The 26213-nt window shown below is 47.2% G+C and overlaps 1 protein-coding gene across 2 annotated transcripts in view; it reads right to left on the bottom strand.

Moving 5' to 3' along the window:
- The window catches only part of MDGA2 (MAM domain containing glycosylphosphatidylinositol anchor 2), a 661668-nt gene extending 637405 nt beyond the window's left edge, over positions 1-24263 (bottom strand). For both annotated transcript variants that reach the window (XM_050954596.1, XM_050954598.1), the window contains exon 1: positions 23872-24263. In XM_050954596.1, the coding sequence (XP_050810553.1) occupies positions 23872-23944 (73 nt within the window). In that variant the 5' untranslated portion in view covers positions 23945-24263. The remainder of the gene's footprint in view (positions 1-23871) is intronic.
- Between the last annotated feature and the right edge of the window lie 1950 nt (positions 24264-26213).

The following is a 26213-nucleotide window of genomic DNA, read 5'->3' as shown; positions in this document are numbered from 1 at the left end:
ATCCCTGGCATGTGTTGGACAAAATGGCACCGTCACACAAATCTTTTTTTATGATCATACACGATGGGCTCAGCAATTGCCACCATTGCTGGTCATCCAGCTAAGATTTGGGATAAGGCAGATTGAACATAATGTGCTTGATTCACCACTGTTACACCAGTTTAACAAAGAAGTAACTTCACTAGTTCTACATCTGCCCCATTCCAGATACTGTCCTCCACTCATGTGGCAGTTCCTCCTCTTTCTCCCAGAATTTCCATGGAGTAACACCATCAGGAAACTGGAGTAACAGTCACAGCACTGGAGTCGTAACTTCTTCAGGGCTCTATTACTCAGCTGTTCTATGGACTTTTTTCAAAAGCACACACGATTGAATGATATGTGCCCCTCAAGTAGCTACCTCCATATCCTGCATTTTAACTCATTAACATTGTATGCTTAATTAACTACTGTTCTCCCCCTTTAGCCTGCATACCCCTCTATTAATATGGCAACTGAGTACTTTCAAAAGAGGAAGAAGAGAAACTGCTAAATTGAGGGAAATTGGTAGCTAGAATAAGGCAGATTAGACAATTCACTTCTGTGCTATTTGCTGCCACTGTGAGAAGACAGAGGAACTGTGGTCTTGCTTGTGCTTTAAACAAAGCTCAGAAGAGATTAAAGCTGTGGGCCTACGAACGTGCCCCTGCACCACTGAATGACATATTGGCTGTCTCCTTCACAGGGTGTCGCGGCTTGAAGAAAAATGAGGCTCTGCTAGATTTAGGGGAAGCTGGTAGTCAGAATGTGTCTGACTTTTCTGCTTCTCCTGTGCACTATTTTGCCACTGATCTGGGGAGAGCAGCTCTGGCTCACAATTTAAATAAGGACCTCTTTAAACTCCAGCTGTGGGTATACAAGCAGGCAATCAACAGTCAATGCAACAAATTTCTCCAGGTCTGTATTTTAAATTGCTTCTGAGGAAGAAAAGTACAGCACTTGCAAACAATTTTAGGAGATTCTGCTACTTCAACAGCTTTACCTTCAGGGATACCCTCATAGAATCATAGAATATCAGGGTTGGAAGAGACCTCAGGAGGCATCTAGTCCAACCCCCTGCTGAAAGCAGGACTAATCCCCAGTCCCAGTCAGGGCTTTGTCAAGCCTGACCTTAAAAACCTCTAAGGAAGGAGATTCCACCACCTCCCTAGGTAACCCATTCCAGTGCTTCACCACCCTCCTAGGGAAAATTTTTTTCCTAATATCCAACCTAAACCTCCCCCACTGCAACTTGAGACCATTACTCCTTGTTCTGCTTGTTCTGTTATCTGGTACCACTGAGAACAGTCTAGATCAATCCTCTTTGGAACCCCCTTTCAGGTAGGTGAAAGCAGCTATCAAATCCCCCCTCATTCTTCTCTTCTGCAGACTAAACAAACCCAGCTCCCTCAGCCTCTCCTCATAAGTCATGTGCTCCAGCCCCCTAATTATTTTTGTTGCCCTCTGCTGGACTCGTTCCAATTTTTCCTTATCTTTCTTGTAGTGAGGGGCCCAAAACTGGACACAGTACTCCCGATGAGGCCTCACCAATGCAGAATAGAAGGGAATGATCACGTCCCTCGATCTGCTGGCAATGCCCCTACTTATTTAGGCCAAAATGCTGTTAGCCTTCTTGGCAACAAGGGCACCCTCAGTAGCTTTGGCCTCATGGCAGACAAAAGGCTTTCAAAACTGCCTTGTCACATTATAGTCCTCCAATGTGATGTCAAAAATATCATGGCCAATATAGTAACTTTAACTCTACCTTCAGAAGAATGGCTATTAATTAACTAGGCAGCTCTGTGTTAGTACCAATATCTGTCTAATCTTTTCAGTTTCTTCCACAAGGAAATGTGTTTATTTTTTCTAATTCACAATCTGGGCTCTTGAGCCCCCACTGTCTAAGGTTTTAGATAAGAGGAAAATTTGTTGTGCCTAGTAAGGAATGCATGACAGTCTAGGCTAAAATCAGAATACATGACTGCTGCTGGAATATGACCTTGCAAGATGAAATTCTTAATAGCTATTAGCTTTCTAGTTGCTATTTTTATTAATGAGAAACAGTACTGTTGACTGTACAACTTATTTTCTTATAGAAGTATTAATAAATGTGTCATATTTAAAAGATATCGGACTATGGAGGAAGTAGAGGTTACATACTGTTGCTATAAAGATGATCTGAATGGGGTTACCGAATCAGTTCATCCCATTTGGGTCATCTTTCCCCAAATATTACAGATAGCAATGCAACCATTCCTCTCAATTCTTTTCCTCCCCTCAATCACATTTCAAGACCTGGCCTTTACTTTTACGGTCACAACGCTTAAACACATTCAAAAAGGTTCCAGATTAATCACATCCCATTGTGAAGGCTGATAGTTAGCAGAAAAATTAGCTGCCAAGTTTGTCTTCAGGCCTTCACTGAAACAGAATTTAAACCAACCCAGTGCATCCCTTACTCATGCAGGTGAACACTTCCTCACACAAGCAATCCCACTGAGCCAACATCTGCTCTGCGAGATACTGAATTCATTAGTCATATGAAATATAAGGTGCACCACTCTAGCATGGCCCAGAATAGGATGCCAAAACAGAGCTACTTTTTGTTTCTAAGGCCAAAACGAGTATCTAAGTGTTTGCCTCCCTGATCGCTCCACCTTCCCTTTTCTTTGTATTATGTTACGTGATGCAAGCCAAGCATACCTGCCAAAGGAAGGGGGAGTGTCACCTTCCCATATGGCCCACCTTGTAGAACAATTCCTGCTGCCAACAGGACAGACAGGCTACATACTCCAGTAGGGACCTAATGACACTCCAGTCAGTCAGTCACTGGGAACAGTTTGCTTTGAGGACAGCTTGTGTGCAATAAATGATTAACCAATTGAAGCCAATGTCCTTAGGTGCGAAGATCCTCAAACCCGTTCCCAGGAACTATACAATCTGAATACCTACACGAGCAGCAATGGTCATGCACTGCTGAAATGAGCAGTCAAGTCATATTTTTTTTTATCAGTCACCAAAACTAGGTTATTAGAGAATTGTGTCAAGGTAAAGTGACAAATCTTCATGGGCATAACAGGTAGAGAGGAATTCAGAAAGGGAGTTGAGGAAATAACTCAGGCACAAATCCTCAGTGGGAAATTCCATCCAAATAACAGTAGTTCGGAGAGACTGGGCAGATGGCAGAAATGACCTGAATACCTGTCAATCTCCCTGTATTCCAAAAGATTATTTTTTTTAAATAGCCAAAATGAATAGCTTAGAAAACTTGCTTAACACGAAAATATAGGGCCAGATGCTCCACAGCAGTCAACAGCCTTGGCTCAGTTGTCTTCAAGGGAGTCTCGCTAATTGACATCAGCGGAGGACCTGACCCTGGAAATTTGAAAGAGACTGCACAAACACTGCGTACCTCATTTTTAAAAAAAAATAATCATTCCAGGTTGTTTGTGTGAAGAGGACGGCAATGTACCTTAGCTGTGGCAACATCTTATTACAACACATCATCTTTCTAGTAAAGAAAATCCTCTCAAGTTCAGCATTCAATTCATAAAACAAGAACTGCACCAAAAGGTCTAACTGGAGTTTAAGAAAAGAGACAGTAACCCAGAATATTAATCTAAGTATTAACGGTAACAGCTACTGTACATAGCTGCAAAAACAGATGGTGCAAACCAGTCTGTGGGAAAATACTCCCTTTCCTGAATGCCTATGAAGCAGACCCAGGTTTTTACCGATTCTTAGGTTTGAATTAAGCATCAGTACACACCCTACTAAAATGGTGCTATGTCTATTAGTCTATAGAATCAGTAGATCACTTATCTCCTGGCCACTTTGATCCCTATCTCATAAATCCTTAGGCCAGAAGCCAGCATTAGTTAGTGAAATCCTGTAAAGAATAAAAAAAAAGTCTTGGCAAGTTCAAGTTTGCGGTATGGTGCTGCTTTTAAAGCCTCTTGTGGATTTAAGGCAACTGTTTTTTATGCAGCAGAATTCTTAGGAAAGAGAGAGAATATTTACCTTTACCATATCCAAATTCCATGCATTATAATCGAATCTGGGACTGCATATAAAGTTCCCTGTCTTATCAGAGTTTCTGAACTGAGGTCATTCCTTCCATTCAGACCGGGAGATCCTAAAAACCTTAACAGGTTAAGCATCCTAAAACCCTCAATCAGGGGAATATGTATGCTGCATATACACTGCCTGTATTGTTCAAACCCATTAATAGCACCAGTCCCCCTACATGGCGAGCAAATGGACAAACTGGACCAAAGAAATGCATTTCTAGCTGGCTATCTAAAGAGATGAGATGACAAACCTGCTTCATTTGGTTACTTTGAGCCCTGTCATTAACATTTGCTGTTAAACACGAACAGGCTGTGGACAGGCTTTGAATGTATTATTTTCTTCAGCAGTAGCACAAGCGGCTTCTCAAACAATCGAGGCTTGATGCAAAGGGCTCAGATGGACCCACCTGAATTTTCAAAGTAACAAATAACCCAGTCCTGCAGTCATGCGGTCTCTTGCCTGGGTGTGAGGGTGCACAAGCACACACATGGGCTCATGCACAGAACCTGCGTGCCAGGAACAGATTTCCACACCACAAGAAGCACGTTGAGAGGGATGTTTGGAAGCACTCAGCATTAGCCCAGGTTCTGCTCCCACTGACATCAATGGGAGTTTTACTGTTGACTTCACAGGGGCAGTTAGGCCAGCGAAGAGTAACTTCTGGGATTTATTAAAGGTGCCCCAGGGGTGATGCCCACAGTTGCACCCCCAATTTGAAGTAGCATGAGGATCCAATTTCCCTCCAAGGGGCATCACCAAGGGTCCCTCTGCACCCCTGAGAAGCAGGATGGCAGGAAGTGGCCTCCACTACTTACACCAGGAATTGAGGTTTTATCAGCAGGCCAGGCCTGTTGCTTCTTTCTCCTGCTATGCACTTAGCCCTCTGCCGGGCTGGTGCGCCCCAGGTCAGTGTGACTTGGAGTTATCACTCCATTGGGATGAATGGGGCACTTCCCTCTCTAAGGAGCTATTGTTTCAGGCTCTCCGCACACTCAGACAGATGTCACTGCAAGGGTGAGACACAGAACTTTTTCAAGCATTTCTTGGCAGCCATTAGATCTAGAAAGTTTTATATTTAAAAAGTAAGCTTTGATCCTGACATAGTTCTCACTCCAGGCACTCGGGCCATCGGCAAGCCAACAGCGCCTATCCCGGGGCTCCCAAACTGTTGTACTGGTGATCTCTTTCACATAGCAAGTCTCTGAGTGCAACCCCCACCCCCTTATAAATTAAAACACTTGTTTATATATTTAACACCATTATAAATGCTGGAGGCAAAACGGGGTTTGGGGTGGAGGTTGATAGCTCGTGACCCATGTAATAACCTCATGACCCCATGAGGGGTCCCAACCCCCAGTTTGAAAACCCCAGCCTATCCCTTAATCTGACCAGAGTGTTTTTTGAAAATCCTACTTGTTAAATATTCCATCCCCAAATAGCAGCATTTTTCTCGGGAGAGAGGGAGGGGGGAAGAAGGATGACAACTTCCTCAGCCCCAGTAAGAGCTGGAATTTGCTATTTTTAGTCAATTAGCAATGGGAATTGGAGTCTTCTTAGAAGTTCTTCCCACTCACAAACCTTCATTAGCTTAGTTCTCTTTGCCCAAATTATCTCTGTGCAATGCAAACACTCAAAAGCAAAGAAACCAACAGATAAAATCACAGTTATGTCCAAGACAACATCCATGTCCAAGCACTAGCCCCAGTACACTAATGGCTTCTCTAGCTCATTCCATTTCAGTTCAGCTGGGCCTTCCACACATGCACCGAAGAGCTGAACATTGCACCACAATGCTCAACCTTATTGTACACAAAGTCAGTGATCTGCCCATTACTTTTAGGGTAAAGTACTGCCATGATGGGGTTACATTCAAATCGTTCTCTGACAACTGAAACAGCTTTGCTTAGGTTTTATTTCTTTTTTTTTTTTTTTAATTCCAATCTCCTTTGATTATCAAAATCATAGCCACTTCTAGAACTTGAATTTCAGGGGGGATTTTAAGGATGCATATTTTTTTCCTCTTAATCTCTTTTCAAAAGGGGAAGGGAAGAGAGAGAGAGAGGAAAAAACCTGGTGTCTTTTTAGATGACCTGATTCTAAAGTGACTGTCTATCATCAAATCTAATGTTTAAGCAGCCATCTGTTTTAAAAACCACGGATTTCTCACCGCACAGGTATCTCGTGACTCACGCAATTAGTGCTGTAATCCTTGCCCTTTTCAAAGATGTATATGCAAACTGTTGACAGATTCTCTCTTGATCTAAAAATCTGCTTAGCTCCAGAAAGTCCGGAGGGGTAGGAATGAATTACTGATGCTTCTATCTTCTAGATCTCTGTCACTCTTACCAAGATCTTTAACCGGAACAATTTCTCTTTGCCTCTCTGGACTTGTTTCTCAGAGAGAATACCTTAACTTGCCATTCATCTGGCAATGAAACCCACCGATCAAGTACAGGAGTTTGTAGACAATTTTTTTTTAAGCAAAATTATATCTGTCTGTATTTCTTTAAAAGACTGGACGACTGGTCCATTGAATGGGTCCGTTTGCAGTAGCTGAACCATCCAGTACACATTTGCATTGTGTGATCTATTAGGCATAAAATTGTCTATTCCCAGGATCTGCACATTTGTATCCACTAATTTATAAGCACTAAGGCCCAATCCAGCAAAGAGGCTTTTCAGATGCTTTACATGTAAGAGTTTACTGGATTGGGGGTCTGATAACCCAGTTTAAAACTCACAATATTGTATCCAGCTACTAAAACGTTCGGTCCTTCCCACAGCCGATGCACATCGCTGAATTTGCAGCCTTAGACCTATAACCTTTGTTGGAGATTTATGAAAGGCGCCACATTGAAGCAACATCATGACTATTTGAAAATCATTCCCTACCATTGGCTTTAAGTATCACTTCAGGTTACTACCAGGCAAAGAGATGTTTATTGTGCGTGTGGGTCTTTCAGTCAAGGACAGGGGAGAGAACATTTAAAAGAAGAACAGAGAACTTGTAAAACCCCACCCCAATCACCATGGGGACTCAGAGGCAGGTGTAGCACCTGAAATGCTTCTTTTCTCCAACCAGCTAGATATCAAGCTGGCAGTGTTGCGTGATCAGAAAGAATAGTGCAGTGGGAATTGCTGTTCTGCTGTATAAGGGACTTTGGAGACCTTCTCCCCTCCTAAGAAAGGTGTATGTCTGTTCATATGGTCCCTTGGAAAGGCTGCTGGTCTATGCTAATAATCCTGGGTCTTTCAGACGGTCAGTTCCCGCTGTGTATTAAATTTAACTCACTATTTGTGATCACTATCTGTGAATGACTCTCTTTATTATTTTAGAAAACTTCACAAGAGAGAGGATAGATACATCTCGGCTGGGGCACTCAGTATTGGCCCAACTCTGTCCTAGTTTCTGTCATCTGTGTCTACAACTGAATGATCTGGCAATCATTTGCGGATGCAAAACTTTCTTTTATTGAGAGGGGCATAATGAGATGCTGGGTTGAGGCTCCAAAGAGTGAGTGAAGCAGGGGGCTGCACTGAGGGGTTATGTTGTTCTACCTAATGTAGGGAACAGCCATTTAGAATAGCACCTTTGAGCAGAGGGACCCCAGAGCTATCTGAAGAGTTTTTTCAGGGATCATTGCATCCGTCACAGAAATGCAATTACCTCAGCGTGGTACACAACTGAGTCTAGGCAGGAGAATAAAGAGTAACTTCTCCAGTGAGAGCTACAGAGGGAGGTCAGGCAGGCAGAATGTAGTTATCGGGATTGGAATTAGAGCAACACTAACTGCTACTAGTGGGAGATTGGGATATCATGAGACCTTTAATGACCATATGTAGCCAGAGCATCTCCAATAAGATGGTGTCCCTTCATACTATACTGGGGCAGTGGAGAGAGAGAAAAGCCCCACATATTGAGGCACCCATACTGCTTGCTCTGTGGCTGGGTTTCCTTCCCGCAGTCTCATTCTGACTGAGTCCAATCCTGCCTAGGGCTAAGAAGTATGAGGGGATTTCTTTAGGCCATCCCCGGGGCAGCTTCCACCTAATTTCCTAACAAGCAGGGATATAAGAACCTATCGGGACAGACTAGCAGAGAAGAAGCAGGTGGACTCAAGAAAAGAAGTAGGAGGTGTCTTTCCTGTGACACCTGGGATCTATGAAGGCTAAAGCAGCCACCCCTTATATTGTATGCCTGGATGAAGCGAGCCCTGTTGTGTTTTTCTCTGGACTGTGACTGAAGCAAAACTTGGTGTCCTAGTGAGAGAAGATACAGCTGAGACAAGCTCGGTCTCCTTGGGAGAAGGCTGGTGGTTGCTACTTTTAAACAACACCATGCCTTGTCCATAGACTAATTCCCCACCCAGACATGCACCTTCTTTGGCCCAGTCTCCAGCCATCCTGTCACAGAGTCTCCATCACCAGTAACATTTCCCTCAACACACAATAGACCATCAGCCTCATCACTGGGATCTCGCCAAGCTACCAAACAAAATAGGGGTACCTAACTTGTTCAGCATACCAATGACTAGTAACCACCTGTGCATACTGAGACCGCAGTGGCCACCGATCTATACAAATGCACCTCTCTCTGCCTCAGCCTCATGATTTTCCTGTCTATTTCCCTATTGAGTATTGTCTACATCCTGGTTTGGGAGCTCTCTGGGACAGGGCCTGTCTTGGTGTAGTTTCTTTGTGTAGTATGTAGCACAATGTGGCCCAAACCTTTTTTTGCATCCTGTAGGCACTACCAGTAATTAGCGAAACAGTCCAACATATTTTCTCCCAAAATACATTTTATTAAGCTCGCCCAAGTGGGTATGATGCAAGCGAGTCCTTCCAGTTAAGTACACTGTCTATCATGACAAATGGCTGGTCACATGGGTCAAAGAAGGCATTTTAAAGCATCAGTTCCACACAGGCCAACCCCTGTTGGAGTGAGGAGTATCAAAGTCAAAGAGGAACCAATGGCATCCAAGGATAGGCCAGAGCCTGAAAGTCGAATTTTCAAAGTACTATCATTCCAACGGAGAGAATCCTGGCACTGCGGAGGGCTCCCCTCTCCAACTAATTTTATCAAGAGTAGGCAAGATTCCAAGCGCTTGCCATGTATGTCGTATTTCAGGCTAGCTAATTTTCACAGTGGCTAAAATTTTGGCAAGCCATCTGTCTAACCTAGGAGCATTGCTGTTTATTAAAAACATGTCAACAACCAGCTGAAATTGGGAAACATCTTTACAGTCACAAACAAGGCTCCTCAAATTCTCTAAAAAGAAAGACCATCACAGGAACCCAGACCACCAGGGTCTTCTGAAGTGAACCTTCTCCGCCAGGCCAGGGTGCCAAATACACAGGCCAAACTGTGCCTAGCATTATCCTGGAGAATAGCCAGGCACAGCAGTCAGCATCATCTGAGTACAGGAAAGGGATCCGCTGGACTAGGACTCTAGAAAGATGAGATACTGGTACCATTAAGCATAGTGCCTGATCCTGAATTCCTTGCTCAGGCCAAGTCCCTCTGCAGCCCTATGCTTCAATGAGGGTTTTCCCAAAGTAAGCAGTAAAGGACTGGGGCCAGAGAATGAGGCAAATGCATGAGATACATCTCTCATTGATAGGCAAGGTAGATGTGTCCATTTACACCAGGGCCACATTTGGTCCCGGATATTTAATTACTATGTATATAGGGCTGGAGGTGGGGGGTGGACATTTTTCATTTTCTTTAAAAATGCATCCCATTGCTTTTGTAGGAAAGTCTAAATCTAAATTTTTTTCCTCCAATTCTATGTGTCTTATGGATGACCCTACAGCAACTATACATCTCTTTTTTTCCCAAGGACAATCCTGATTTTTCATATGATATCAAGGGAACTTCTCACAGGAGGCCAGAGATATCCCAGTTTTTCATTTAAGTCAATGAAAACATGGTTTGTTTGTTTTTTGATATAATTATAAAATATTTGCTCAGAGTCAAATTTACTCTGTGTTTCCCAACAGAACGAGGGCTCGGTGTGACGAACAGAGTTTGGAGTGAAGAGAAAATGAGTGCAGAGACTAACTACTGCCTTCTTTTGCTCAGAGAAAATGTCAACATTTGCTCAGTATTTCATGACAAATTCATGCCATGAAGTTACTGTGAAAACTCCTCCTGCACTCCATGAATGACGTACCGGTTGAGTGAGAAGCTGGCAATAGCAGTACCAATACACTTTTCTTTTTAAGTGCACTTTTGTGAGACTACTTCATGACACTAAAAAAGTCACCACAAAAGTGTCCCCAATTTTTATTTTGAAATTCTGGTTGGCTTAGGTAGACCCAGTCTGTGAAGGTGGATTCCAGAACCAAATTCACACACAGTTTCAGAGTAATTGAATTACGTGGTTTGGATCAGTTCATTTAAAACATAGGGTCCAGATGGAAAGTTCTGAACTTCCCCAAAGTTGAAGAGTGTCTATAATTCTGGTTTGGTTCCCTTATTGTTACCGCCATATATTGATTATATTCAAATACAAAGAATACCACACTGAAATTAAGGTTATATTTTAAACAAGAAATGTAAATTCATTTAAATTCAAAGAAACATTGCAGTTATTGCACACACATATCTACAGGCAGGTTTGATATCATACCCTGTAGAGCATATATATTCTTTTAATAATGTAAAACAGGTTACAGTTAAAGGTCAGATCATTTGCTGAGTAACTTACATTGTTCTGATATTTTCCTTAAAGTAATATTAAAAGAGATTCACTGGTTCATTGAGTTCAAGGTGAGAAGGGACTTATCTAATCTGACCCCTGCACAGCACAAGCCATAGATTTCCCCCGTGATTCCTGCTTCCAAACCTGTAACTTATGGGTGAGCTAGAGCATAAAACTTTTAGAAAAGACATCCAATTTTTAATGTAAAGACCAAGTGACGAGGAATCCAGTACACCCCTTAGTGAGTTGTTCTAATGGTTAATTACCCCACTGTTAAAAATGTATGTCCTAGTTCCCATCTGCATTTCACTGATTTCAGCTTCCAGCCAGTGGCTCCTGCACCCTTGCCAGAGGCTAGATTAAAGAGCCCTCTCCAATGAGAAATCTTCTCCCCTCTGTAGATACTTCTAGACCACAATCAAGCCACTTCTCAACCTTTCTCTTGGATAAATTAAATAGGCTGCGCTCCTTTAGCCTCATTGCAAGTCATGTTTTACAATCTTTCCTGCAGCCAAACCTCAGTTCAGTGAGCAGTGCCTTGCATCACAGTACATTCATCATTGAGCAGCACAGGTTGAGAGTTACCATACCGTAGTAATAGCAGGCTGTGGAAATAAATGTGTACACTACTCCTAGGCTTGAAAATGGAAAGCTGGGGCCTGCCTACTTTTCCTTGACCGTCTGACCAGAGGGTTAGCCAGGGCCGGCTCTAGCCACTTCACCGCCCCAAGAACGGCGGCAAACAGTGGGGGGCGCTCTGCCGCTCGCCGGTCCTGCGGCTCCGGTGGACCTCCAGCAGGTGTGCCTGTGGATGTTCCACCGGAGCCATGGGACCAGCGGACCCTCCGCAGGCCCGCCTGCAGGAGGTCCATTGGAGCCGCTTGCCGCCCTCTTGGCAACCAGCAGAGCACCCCCCGTGGCGTGCCGCCCCAAGCATGCACTTGGCACGCTGGGGCCTGGAGCCGGCCCTGGGGTTAGCGGAGCAGGAGGTAGGCTGGTATGAGCCTCGGCCGTCATGCTGTGGCTTCATTTTTATCACTGTTGCATAAGGACCCAGAAGATAATCTTAGGCATTTTCCAGGATTTTACAAGTGCCCAGCTCTGAAGCTGCACTGGCTTACACCTGGCATAGCGGGGGAAGATCGTGAAGGGGCAATTACTAAAATTTGAAAACCCAATGCCAAAATCCAATCAAACTCCAACAAAAGGCATGGTAAAAACTGGCACACCTGAAGAGAGGCTATTCCTCCTCCTGCTCAGCCTTGAAAGCACTTACGCCTGTGTACAGCCCTGTCTCATGTAAGAAGAGAGATGCAGGATCAGGCCCTTTGTTGGCTGTCAGTCAGGAAACAGTAGCTACATTCAAGTTAAACAAAAGCCTATTCCAGCATAGTGGGGCCCCAAAAGCCAACTGCCTGAGAACAGGCTCTGCTATTTCCACTGATGTCAACTGTATTTAGTATTCATATTACTTATGGCGATGACAGGAAGTAACTCAGACTGAAATGTTCCTTAGAAACAAAATCTATGAGAATAAACCTGCAAAGACCCAGCAAGTAAGCAGAGGACAGCATGACCGTCGCAGTGTGGGAGAGCCCCTCTGGCTAGACGCAGAACGGTTGGCGGGATTAGAACATACTAAGGAACACAAGCACAAGGTAGCAGATACTTGGCTGATGAGGACTGAAGCCCAGAGACAGAGTACAAAGGAGTTGCTTGACAGCTGTGTGGGTAGAAGGTGGTACTATCCTTTGTACAAGCAACCCTCCTCCGTGGATACTGGAGAACTCCTTCCTTCCCAGCAGCTGAACCAGATTTGTTGCAGGTTGAAGAAAATAACTAATTTGTAAAAAGTCTCTCTGGTTTGTTGTGCTAGTTCCTTTTCCCCTTAAGGTACATCCACACTGCAGCTTCCCAGCTTGGGTAGACGCTAAAACTGGCCATATACCTAGGGGCAGCACAGGAGAGAGCTCGGGCTGGCTGTCTGGATACATGCTCAGCACTGGGGCCATACTGAAGTGGCTGGGCCCAAGCTGCCTCCTAGGCTATTCCCAGCTACACTGCTATTTTTACTGTTCGCTCAAGCAGAGCTAGCGCGTCGGTCTGCCCGAGCTGAGAAGCACACTCCCAGCTGCAGTATAGACAAATCCGAAGTGACGCTGGGGCTGCACTCTGAATTATTCTGACCCACTGCATAATGCAAAAATGAAGTCATTGTAAAAGCAAATACATACACCAATTTACTATCCAGAGCCGGGAGCGTCTTTTAAAATCGATACCTGCTGCCCTTTACTGAAAGGCTATCGGCAGTATCCACCTGAATTGTTACCCTAGACACTAAAACCTTTACCTGTCACAATAATAATACAGAGTAGGGAGAGAAAATTCAAGTGCCATTATGTGTTTGATGAACCACAAAGACCCTTGAGTACGTTCATATTAATGAGAACATATTATGTATTCAGAGCAGAGGCACCGTAGTGTTTAGAGTATAATGTACCCTTAAATGGACGCTGTCAGCTCAACAATCACACTGTGTCCGAGAAAAGCTACCTGCAATTATTATTTTTATCACCTAATGCGAGAGCTGAAAGAGATTAGGGGGGAAACAGCTCGCACATTTCAGTTTGTCTCCTCTGAGAACTGGGCGGCAATCACTGCATGAACTGTTCGAAAACACAAAGGACCGCTGGGTCCATGGCTCCCTCTGGAAATCAATGGGAGTTAAGAGGCACCCGTCATTAGCGCCTCTGAAAATCCCCCGCACTGTGGGTGCAGTTAGTGTCATTGCTTCCCCTTGGAGTCGTGATTTCAAACAGGGGACAATGCATTTGGCAAAGCACAGTAATTGGCCTAGAGACCCAAGAGGGTCACCTGCAGGAGCTCCCCCTGCTCCTACACAGAAGGGGGACTGGCTGCATCCTCAGCACTATATCCCCTTCTTTCAGATGCCACCAAGCATCCAGGGTCCACCCAACAGCAGTGCAAAAAGTAGGTATGGGCCTGGAGTGGTCGTACTAGCCACTCTCTAACCAACAACCCTCCAGAGATTGCCACAGTCTACTTCCCTCCTAGACCCCACCTCTCCCGGCACTCAAGGGGTCCCAGCAACAGCTGCAGCCAGAGGAAATCCTTAGCTATGGACCTGTGCTGCAAGCAACCGGAGCTCAGTGTGGACCAGAGCTGGTGCAGAGAAACAGGGATGCCGAGAAGGCAGGCCCCACACTAAGGGCTGCTGGAATCCTGGGCCAGGATGAGCTGGCCATTGCAGATAGTGTGCAGTCTGCGCCAACAGCCAAGAGACCCCCTTCCATGAACATGAGGGCTCTGTGGGACACCAAGGGGGTGTTCACGACTGCAGTAGCTAAACACTCATAATTACATCATGACTCGCACATCCTGCCATTGCTTCCCAGTCTCCCCCCCAAACACTCCCCACATCCCACTGAGCCTGCATTTCTGTAACTACAATGCCAGCCTGTGGGTCTGCAGAGTCGGGCTGTCTCTTTTCCCCATTAACTCTCCACCCTCAACCTGTGCCTGCCGTCAGTCCGGTTACTCTACAACAGGGTCTAAAAATTACCTGCTTGGGCCAGTCTATGAAAACTGGCTTTGATATCACTTTAGAGACACTCCCCCTCCATTTATTTCTGAGGCTTTTCTATCGGTTCTGTTGAGGTCGCTATACTGCCCCAGTAGGCAACAGAGAACTGCATAAGTGTCTTCAGGGACTGGATGCAGTGGGAGGGGGAGACATGTTAGAAACACGGGACAGCAGCCACTGCAGAGCCCAACCTCCTACAGCAGTGAAGTTTGGCTACCCCAGTCACCGGGCACCCAGAGGGTTGAAGGGCCCAGTCGTGAGAACAGGTCTTCAAAGATCAGGCCTCTCCCACATTCCCCTTTGAAAATTGCCCTGGTTTTCCCAGCCGCCTAAACCAACCCGTGAGCCCTTTGAAGCCAATGTCTCAATTGGTTCTATTCTCAACTGGTCCAAGATACAAATTGCTCGGTTTACAGCACCTCCAAAGGGGTTTCAATGAAAGCCAAAGCCAACCGTTCACTAGGAAGTCGAAACCGAACAAACCAGCTCCTCCAAGCTTGCTCACAAAAACCTTTCATGCTCAAGCCCTTGATGAGCATGCACACAGCTCCCACCGCTGCTGACGGGAGTCGTGGGCGCAGATCAAGGGCAGTGCGTTTACTGATGAAGAGGGAGTCAAAGGTGGCACCTCTGAGCAGATAAGCTGCCAGGAAAGATGCCAGAAGAAGGAGAGAAGCCAGATTAAGCTATTTTCCTCTTCATTTGTTTTCCCACTGACTCTAATTAAACTGGATTTAGCTCATGAGCCAGGAGAAATTTATTTATTTATTTTGAAGTGCCTCCTTGCTGCCAGACTTCCTCCCAACTCCCCTAGCTCCGATTCAGAGAGAACACCTTGACCCAACATATGCAGAGCATCAACCATTTCCCTTCTATGGAGATGCAAGCAATGTGCTAATGAGCCACTCAAGCCAGCCGACAGAAAACGCTTTAAATGTCAAGAGGATTGTTTTGGAGTTATCTTCTCACTCTGAACGCGGCACAGTCAGCGGGGTAGCTCCTGGGTGGGTATAAAAGTGGAGTAGGGTCCACTGGAGACAATAGAGCTGCCACCACTTACACCCACTGAGGATACGGCCCACTCTTTTGCTTGCTTGAAACTTAATCTATTTTAATGATATTTATCAGAAATATAAAGGTGGCTTTTTGTTGCCACTTACATGGAAAGCATAATGCGCCATGTTCCACGTGCCCATTTGCCTCTCATATTTTGCCAGATTTTGACACCATTCCAAATATCTTTGCCTTTCCTTCCAGCCACAAGATGCTCCAATATGAGAGAGACACGGTGGGCGAGGGAATCTCTTTTCTTGGACCAAGTTCTGCTGGTGACAGAGACAAGCTTCGGAGTTCTGGACCCCCTTGACTCTCTCATATCCTGGGACCAAGACAGCTACACCACCATCACCGCAAACTCTATGATATGAAATTTACCAAGGGACTAATCCTGCATTACTGACTCAGGTAACTAGCACTCAGTAACACTCCAATAGAACTCCTCTTGTGCATAACGGCTGCAATATTTGTCTGTAAAAATATTACTTCAGTGACGCTTCAGCCTGATCGAAAGCCCACTGACATTGAGAGGAGCTTCTCCATAGGCATCAGTGCACTTTGGATCCACCCCCAAAATTCATTTAATCGCAGTTATTTAATGTTTTCCTACAAATCGGTGAACATTTCTATAGGTTGATTCTGCATCCTGGATCAAGCTGGTGGCAGCACAAAACCAGTGCAGCAGAGTGCAAAACCAAGCCAACTTGTTCCTCTCCATAAAAATCCAAACCCCTTTGCACAGTTCACCCATGTAAAATGCTGCAGCCTGTGACCTACTGCATACGGCAGCAGCCTCTAGGACCGCCAAGAAAAGAATCAGTTTGAAAAGCCATTTCTATTCATTTGTGTTGGTTAATGGGCAGGTTGATGGGCAAGATTTATTTCCCTCTCTCCACATTCTCTAAGTGCATTAGCTTACACGCAGAAAATGAAATCATCTCCCAGCATTAATGAAATCTCAGTGATAAAATATGCGGGGAGAAGAGGGAACAGCCTTCAAGGGAATCTAAGTGGGTTGAGTTAAGAGTTAAAGTTTTGAAGGATCGGCTGCTCAGTAAATGGTCCTGGAGTTAGAGCGCATCAGCTGCTTAGAAATGCATAGCGCTGCAGCAGGACATAATACCTTTCCTGTTCTCTGGGTGAGACTGCTTTGGTTTCTGTCACACAATATCCAGAATTGTACAGGGTTAAACCATATGATACAATAACAGCATTCAAAGATATCCATGATGGGGAGCACTGATTCACGAAACCAGCCGTACCATTTGGGGGTTGGGTAATTAAGAGGCTGGCTTTTGAATATAAGAGCTAATGATCAGCTATTTTCCTGAACCTAATTAGTTTTCCTAACAGGGAAAATGCATTAGTGTTGGGGTTCCCACCTCTCTTGGGGCTTTTTTTTCCTCCTTCCAGCCTCACTTGTTTCACTAGCTTCAGCCAGAGTATTAGTTAAAAGCAGGGTCAGCTATGACACACAGCCATCAATATTGCTAAAGCCAACAGTCATTAATCTCCTTCTCTGGTTCGCTGCTAGCATGCAGCTAAAAAACAAAAGCAGCAATGTAGCTGACAAAAGTTCTTTCTTGACAAGACATGATCACCAGTTTATGTTGAATGGCTGGCTGTATTTTCTATACAGGATACATCATCAGACCCCAAATCAAGTCGCCATATGGAATGCCAGGCTCAGTTCTTATTTTTAGATCCATTGATTGATTTTAAATGTGCATCTTTGTAAAACATAAAAATATTTTAAAATTAAGCCTGTTGGATAAAGCTTTTAGCAGGCATTAAAAAACAAACAAATCGGGAGCAATCGTTCTAGCATTTAGTGTCAGGAATGCTCACTCTTCCACATTAGTCACGGCAGCAACCGAAAGGATCATCCTTCACTTACCCGGTGCTTTTTGAGAGCGGGACACTTCCCTGTGCGTATTTAGTCCTACGAGATCCTGGTGTCAAGCTGGCCATCGCACAGCTTCGGTCCATCTCAACAACACTCCTCTTGCCGATGCTCCGAGCACTATGCCTATTCTTTTCAATCTCTCTCTCTTTTCTTCGAGGTTCATTTACAAACATTTGGAGGACTATTACTACTGTCACCCCGGTCTGTCAGTGGGGTTTTCAGCTCTGAATTATAGACGCTGTTATAAACTAGTCTGTGTGTGTGTAGAGATGGACACACATTACATACACGTTTCTCTTTATATGAAGATATCTGTCTTTACATACACGAACGTGCACTCACCTTCAGCAGTATTTTGACAGCTACGAATTGATGGACATTTATGATTACTAAGGGCCGGGTCTTTCCAGTTCATGGGGAAAGAGCACGGAAGTAACAAACATATAAAAAGAGAAAAGATGTGCAAGACATAGGCATGTAGGGAAACACGGAGTAGCACACAGCTGGAGGGATGACCGCCAACTATGGCGAGGAAGAGACGCTTATGGAATACACCTTGCACAGCAGAACCAGGCCTGCTTCTGGGAAAGGAGACTGATTTGCATTTACGTAAGCTGTGGCTGTGAAACTCTTCAAATTTGCAAATGAGCCTCCCTCCCACCCACACATGCTGTTTTCAGACAGCCACCGTAGGCCTGGTGAAGCCACTGCTGCATTTAGATCATATATATCTCACCAAAACATTTATAGCTGCTCATCTCAAGTTACTTGGGCAAATTGTTACAGAGTTGGAAATTTTGTCTCTAGTATAACAGGCAGTGATTTTCTGTGACTCCTTCCATTCTTCCTCCAGGCCACACCCCCTACCTCTGATATTATAATTTTGGCAGTTCAACCAGGTTGTGCCATTTCCCTGCTGTAATTCAGTTTGGTGTAACATCATGCAGAAGGGTGTGGATCGCAGTCAGACTTTTCAGGGGAAATTTGTAGCAATTTGCTGCACTCTTCTTCATTCCGCAGCATACAACGCATGGGAGTACACGACTCTAAGACATAATGGTTCCGAGTGCCTGGAACAATACAAACCATTTATAACAGATCCAAAAGCCTGTGAAATTCAGCATCTTTGGCCTAAAGAGCTTGTAAAACTGACATAAGAATTTTGTTCTCCCATCTTTACTACATCCTTCATCTTTACGGAACACAGTTTATTCAAGTTATCTAATAACAACTCTTCGTGCCCCTATTAAGACTTCTCACCAGGATAGTTTCATACTGCACTGCAACTCTTCTGTAGACCAGTAACAGTAATGTTCTGAGTACTTACTTTTTATGCATTAGTAACCATGCATGGCATCCAGAGATAAGTAATTTAAAAAGGGGAAAGAGCATGCAGCACTTGAGTTTTTCGAAGATTTATTTTGCAGAAAACAAGCTAGTTAAAATTAAGGAAGTGAGATAAATAAGAGAAAAGCCCCATTTTTTTCAGGCCTTTTGGATCTTTGTATTACATTGGTTCAGAGAACAGGGGACTAGGCTGAGAGTCAGGTAGGTCGGAGGTCTGTTCCTAGCTGTGCGCTGACCTGCTGCGTGATGTTGGGCAAGTCACTCCACCTCGTCAAGCCCGTGTCCCTATCCACCCAAAGTGCTTGTACACATGGCGTTAAACGGGACTAGCAAACAGGTACCTTCTAGTTCACACTAGAAGGGTCCAGATGGGGCAGTTACAGCACAACACTTCAGTATGTGCTCCAACTCGCATCCGCATAGTTCGCACTGCCATTAGTCGGTCTCCCAGGCTCACCTGGATTATTATTAATAATTTTACCGGAACTAGTGGGTAGAGCACAGGGCTGGGACTCAGGAGCCCTGGGCTGTATTCTTGGCTCTGGCATAGAGCTGCTGGGTAACTGTGGATAAATAACTCCACATCTCTATGCCTCCATGTCCCCATCAGTAAAATGGGAACACTGAGAATGACCTCCTTTGAAAAGCTCCGAGAGCTACTGTTGAAAAGCACTATGTAAGAGCTAGGTATTATTATTACTAATAATACTTTGAAGAAATGTTAGTTTAAAACAAATGTATACCCATATTTATCTTAAGGAAGTGAACTACATTCTTCGGGATCCTGGAACCTATGTTAACATGGATCGGTGGTTTGCATTTTAAAATACGAAGGGCCAGACACTACTGTTACCAGTCAGCAGCACCCCGGTGAAGTCCAGTGGCTTTCAGACCTGTTGAGGAATTGGCCCAAAGACAAGCAATATTAAAAAATGAGAAGGGAAAAGATAGTAACATTTCTTTGCCTACTACTGCAGTCAGGTCCATCTTTTTGCATTAATTATTGTCATTATTTATCTATGAGTTTCATTAAGTGGGAGGCTGTACACAAAAGAGGATGTAGTCCCTGCCCCAAGGAGATTACAATTTGGCACAATCCTGCTGTCATTGAAATCAGTGGGAAAATTCACATTAAACTGCAATGGGTGCAGAACAGCCCCCACATTTTCAGGATTCTTGGTGCAATATTGCCACTAGTTTTCCAGGCAAAAACAGAAGAAAAAAAAACTATGAACAAAACGATTTCAGGCACAATTTTCAAAGGCACCTATATTTTCAAAAGTGATTTAGGCACTAAGTTGCCTAAGTGTGCCCACGTCACTTCTGAAAATGGGACCTAGGCAATTTGGAACATTTTACCTTTCCTCAAAATGATTCCGGAAATATAGAGTGGGGTTTTCCAGCAGCTTCCAGTGGAGCTAACGGGAGCTTTATTATGACTGCTTAACTTCAATGGGATGCTGAGCCCTTTGGAAAGCTACTGTTCCACAAAGTGGTAACAGATGTGAGACCTGGGCTTCAAAGGACTGTCTTGAACAATGTGCCAGACACAAATGGACTCTTGGAACAAAACACCTTACATGGTTTTCCTGGGGAATATCTACGAGGTGGCAAATGTAAATTTCCCAGGCTCCAGTTATCCAAAACCCAGCCTTTTGAAGCTACACCCTAAGGAGTGAGCTATTGTCTGCTGATCAACTGCTACATGAGGACAAGATCAAAGACCTAAGCTACATGAGGGAAAGACTGAACTATTCATGATTGTTCTGGTTCTGAATCTGAAACTGTTAGGAACTTGTAACCATAGGGGAAAAATCAGTTCTGGGTTTTGATGGATTGACACCCACCAGAGCCTGAGGTTGGAGTTGGGGTGATCTCTGGGGAGCTTTTTTTAGGATGCACACTGGTTCTTTTATTGTTTTACTAAGTTTTCCCTGTAATGCTTTCGCCTTAAGAATAAATGTGCTTGCTTGTAAAGGGCTGGGTTGTAACTTAGAACTGTAGGCCATTACGCTGTTCGTAGCCTCTGGAGAGAAAACAAAAGTGCAGATGCTGGCCTGTTTAGGCAGTCTGGCTTGCTGGGAATATCCCAGCATAAGCAGGGAACCGTGCAGCTGGAAAACCCCAGGCAGGACAGAGAGAGTCATGGGTCTCTGCCCAAGAGAGGTGATGGCTGAGGAGCTGGAAGCCTAGACTGGTGCCCTCGAGGAAGAAATACATGTGCCATTGCCCTGAACCGATATTTGAAGAAAAAAAAAAATAAAGCGAGCTTGCCAACTGAAAAACAAGACCGAGTTTAATGTATAATTTTAAAAAACCGTATGTTCACGTACAACTCAAAAACCACCTTGTCTCCCAACATCACGAATATCTGCAGATCCCTAGTCCATCACAGAGACCAAGTATAATGTGCATTACAGAATGACAATACATCACATTTAACTCTTATTTATAAAGAGGTCTTAACCCAGATGTGCAATCCTTTTTTCAGCAACAATTTCCGCAGAATTGCAAGCAATCAACTAAGGGCACGATCTCCTTCATAGATGCCCACGCACAACAGATAAGCCTTAACAAATACTCTCCTATGCAATGCAGAAACTTATGTTCCAAGGACTCCAACAATGTGTGTCCCTGTGCTTGACAGGCAAAAGGATGCATTGCTGGCACACAGAGTGTAATGCTTCAAGTCAGTAATGCAGACGTTACGGAAAATCCTCAAGACAGTTTCTAATACTTTGAATTACATAAGATGTCAAAAAACCTCCAGCCACAAGTTTGCTTGCAGGGGGGTAATGGACACGAATGGCCTACTGCAGTCGTGTGTGCGCACATGTGCCAAAAGAAGCGTGTACTAGAAAAATGACAAAGATTCCTTAACATACTACCACAATACTCTTGTGAGAATGGGAGGGATGAGAGCCATGACACACACCACGCTACGCTGCTTATGTAATGTCGAGCAGTAACTAGAAACACTGGGGCAAGTGAGAGAGGGACGCATTTAGCCCTAAGCAAGCAAGTGCAACTTATACCGTAGTTAACAGGGTTGCATCTACTTAGACCAGTAATTAATGTGATCCAGAGCTCCCACATCCCCAGGCCACCCCTTAGCTATCAATGAAGTAACACAGGATCCCAGAGGTGTGCACTGTGCTAGCGCTCCACCAGCCCCATGTTACCCTGCTCTTTGGATTTTCTGGTTTGTTGTGATGTCACACCTTTATAGTAGATTATGGCTGCCTATCATATGTACCATATTCTCCTGTGAAAGTGCTGCATCTACCATAAAGCATGTGCTTCTCTTCTACTTGGAGGGGTTTTGCATAGCTTACCTTTTGGTACCATTTTTAATGACCATCCAATGAGTTAAATAAAGGACTGCTTTACATTCTGGACAATACCTTTGAAGGCACTAAGGCTGCATGAGGAGGAAAATCAGCACAGATTGTGGCCCTGTAATTTCCAGATGCACAAAAGCATTGCGGACAAACTACTTGCATTCATCTAATCTGCTTCTCTGGGCTGTAGTGCCCATGTTCAAATTCCCATCCATTTGCACCAATAAAAACCGTGCAAAGCCAGCTCTCAAATCAAGGGTTCTCCACCACCCAGAGCAATGCACTGTGTTTTTAACAGGCATGTTCTAGTGCAAGCAAGAGAAATAAAGACTGATCTTAGATGGGATGATTCACAAGCCACTGTAAAGAAACGTAACACGGCTAATGAGAAGAAATGTTCCTACAGTAAAATGTGTCCTGTAAATTGATCTCTACGTTGGCTACTCTAGGCTGTGATATGTTATAGATCCCGGTATTCCTGGCTGTCTGTTTTACCACCCTTCATGATTTCTAGGGCAGCCACTCTCCAACATGCACCAATTTGCTTCCCTCTCTATGTCTAACTGGGATATTTGTCTTCTCTGAATCTGCGCTATGCCAACAGGCTAGGGTCAGCATTCCTGACACCAGGATGCTGTTGCCAGGGCAGGCATCTGAATGAGAGAAATTCACCGGGAAATGCAAAATAAATATATCTAAAAATCCTCTTCAGGGAGCGGGGGAGGGGGCAGGAGCCGGAACCGAAGTACCTCCTGGCTGAAGGGAGGAGCTGGCTCCCCACCTCCCCCCCCACCCCTTGCAGAGGGGCTCCCAGGACCCCTGGAAGAGCCTGGGCTGGACTTGGCCATGAATTGGGAGCCCCGCAGACCTTGGATCCCCGGGTGGCTGTGGACGCGTGGCTCGTTCGCAGGGAAAGCTTATTTTGAGGGTCCCCCGTCCCTCCCCACGCCTCGCTTAGGGGCTTGCTCCACGTGTGCTCGGGCCCCGGGAGACCCACTCCGGCCTCGCTACAGCCCCGTTCCTGCCCCCAGGATGATCCCAGAACGGGGAGGGTCCCAGCCGGCGGAGCACCGCGGCTGTGTGGCGCCCACGGAGAATGGACCCGCGGGCAGGGGGAATTGCTCGCTCCCCGCTCCGGAGCGGGGACTCCGCTTTCCGTTCACACGGCGGCTCATCGCCGCCGCGCGGCGGGGAACCGGGACAAATGGGTTTACGGCGGGTGATCAATGGGTCTCTTAGCTCCCAGCCCAAGCCGCCCACTCCCTCCTCTGCCGCACACGGCCCAGGTGGGAAGTGAGGGCTGAGGGGTCCCTGGACCGAGACCCCAGACGCGCTGCTTGAATCCGCCTCGGTCCAGTCCCATTCCCCCCAACTTGCGGTCTCTGGCCGTGGGAACGCGGGCTCCCTTCTGCTGCCAGTGCTCATGGCAACGGGGGTGCACAAAAAGCAAAGTCCCTGCACTGCACGTCCCGAGCCCGGGCTCTCGGGAGAAGCGGGGGAGGGAGGAGATGAGCCGGGGGGAGGACGGGAGGGTGCATGCCGATGGGGTGGGGGGATCAGGAGGCAGGAACCCTAAGGGTCGCGCACAGCAAGTTTGATCCGGCGCTCCAGGTCGGTCCCGTGCACGGATTGAGGGGGCTCCAGTCTTGCAATGCACAACGACACCCGAGCAGCGCCCCCCGCCCCAGCAGCCCGGCCCCATTCTGTATGGGGGGGACACAAACCCCCGCCTTCGCGGGCCGGGGGTCAGTCCCACCTCTCTCTTCCCCACGGCGGAGAGCCCCCTCCCAAGGTCAGGCTGGGCTCGGCGGGGAGAGGACTCACCGTACACCCCTTGGCCGGAGATCCCCTCCAGCAGCACCGTCAGCAGCCACACCAGCCCGTACACTAAATCCATCTTCGCGTCCGCATCCACATATCCAGCCCCGGGCGGAAAGGAAGCGCGGGACCTGCCGGCGGCCGGTGCCCAGCCCAGGATGCTCCAAGCAGCCGGGCGCACCGGGTGGGGAGCTGCCCTCCCTCGCGGCAGAGGCTGGGCGATCCGGGGGGTCCGCTCCTCTGCCCCCCGCCGCCCTCCAGCCCCGCGGGGTCCCCCCTCCTCGGGGTCTCTCGCCTTCACCAAGTCACTCGCCAGGCTCCGCGCAGCGGCAGGATCCAGCCGCCTCCGGGGCCACCCCAGCCGGCTCCCCGCTCCCGTCAGATGCCATCGCAGCGCGGCTCCCGGGGCATGGTGCGCGGGGCCCCGGGCGCTCGCCCTCCGGAGACGCAGCGGAACCCACCCCCGGCCGAGGGCAGAGCCCGCGGGGAGTGATGCGCGGCTGCCCGGCGGCCCCCAGCCCGGGGCCCCTCCCCAGGCAGCGGATCCGAGGGGCGAGCGGCGGAATCCAGCAGCAGCAGCCGCCCGGGGCGATGCAGCGTCCGGCGGCGGCCGGGCTCGGCGCGTGTGTGAGCGGCCGGGGGCAGCCGGGGCGAGCGGGGCGGTCACGTTGCGCTCTACGTGCGGGGAGCCGGGGCTGGGGAGCCGCAGCCCGGCGACGTCAAAGCCTGCGTGGCTCGGCCGCCTCCTCCGCCGCCTTCCCGCGCCGGCGCCGAGCTGCGGGGGACGGACGCGCCGAGGGAGGCGCTGGGGGGCCGCCGCCCTCCGCCGAGCGCCCCGGGGGAGCAGAGGGGCCGGGCGGCCTCGCACGTGGGCGGAGGCCGGAGCAGAGCCTGGCTGCGGGAGGAGGAGGAGATGGCGGGGCGCTCCTGCCCCTGCCCCGCCGCCAAGGGGGCTGGACGGAGGGGGGCTGCAGCAGCCCTGGCCCCAGATCCAGGGGTCACAGCTGGGAACCAGCTGGCGCTCAGCTCCGCACTGGACAAACTGCCCCACGCCCCTGCAAGGGGATGCTGCTTCCTTCGCCTTTTCCACTTACAGCGCCTCAGCCAGCGGCTCTGCAGGTCAGAGGCTGCCTGGCCCAGGGACTCCTTTTACACCTTCTTTTCATGAAGAGCCTGCTCTTTCCTCAGGACACTTTGCTTTCCTGGCCTGACTTTCTTCCCCTCCTGGAGGAGTGTCCTCCGTGGCTTCTCCCTTCCCAGCATCTCCCCCCGGGCTAACCTCACAGGGCACCTGGGGCTGCTGAAAATGAGCATCAGCCACTGAGCTGGCTTGCCTTCTGGGCCTAGTGATGTACTGAGGCGGGTCAGCAGTCCGGCCAAACAGGTACTTTCCTCCTCTGGTGTTTCCTATCTCAGAAAATCACTGGGAATTAGGAAGCAGCAGCCATCTGCCACTTTCCTTGTGTAGCCAGCCTAGCAGCAGGGGATCCCATTCATGGTTGGCCCTTCCCAACTACCCCAGTAAACATGATTATCAACAGCACTGTCTTTACACAACACACAGTCAACCTGTGGAACTCTTTTCCAGAGGATGCTGTGAAGGCCAGGACCATAACAGGGTTCAAAAAAGAACTAGATAAGTTCATAGAGGATAGGTCCATCAATGGCAATGAGCCAGGATGGGCAGGATGGTGTCCCTAGCCTCTGTTTGCCAGAAGTGGGGAATGGGCGACAGGGGATGGATCACTTGTTGATTCCCTGTTCTGTTCATTCCCTCTGGGGCACCTGGCATTGGCCACTGTCGACAGACAGGATACTGGGCTGGATGGACCTTTGGTCTGACCCAGTATGGCCATTCTTATGTTCACTGTGGTGGCCCCCCCATTGGGCTCTGTCTAAGGAAGGCCCTACTCTCCATCAACTCCACTGCTGCTCCCCTCTCTTCATCCCCACATGGTCTTTTCTTCCTTCATATATTAGATCTGGATTGAGGCAGCCCCATTACTTGCGATGCTGTAGAAAGATGGAAGTGGAAGAAAGCCCCTGTCCCAAAGAGCCCACTATCCAGCTTTAGGACATGACACGGGTGGGGGACGGGTGTGAAAAGGGCAAAGAGTTGGAGAAGACATGGAGCAGTGAGTTGAGCCTGTCATTCAGCATAGCACATGCCGCCCCATTGGCAGGGCCTGCCAGTGAGCTAATCAGTCTTCCCTCGGTTGCAGCCAGTCCGTTAGCCAAAGCATGGGGCATGCTCGTCCTCCAGGTGGAGGTCAGGGGAGTGCTTGGAAGGTAAGCTGGTGTCTTGGGCCCCAATCCTGATCAACAACTGAGAGGGAATGTGAGGTGTT

Source organism: Gopherus flavomarginatus, chromosome 5 (genome assembly GCF_025201925.1).
Source record: "Gopherus flavomarginatus isolate rGopFla2 chromosome 5, rGopFla2.mat.asm, whole genome shotgun sequence".
Lineage (NCBI taxonomy): Eukaryota > Metazoa > Chordata > Testudines > Testudinidae > Gopherus > Gopherus flavomarginatus.
Note: the sequence above shows the minus strand (reverse complement) of the source record. Positions and strands in the feature narration are given on the sequence as shown.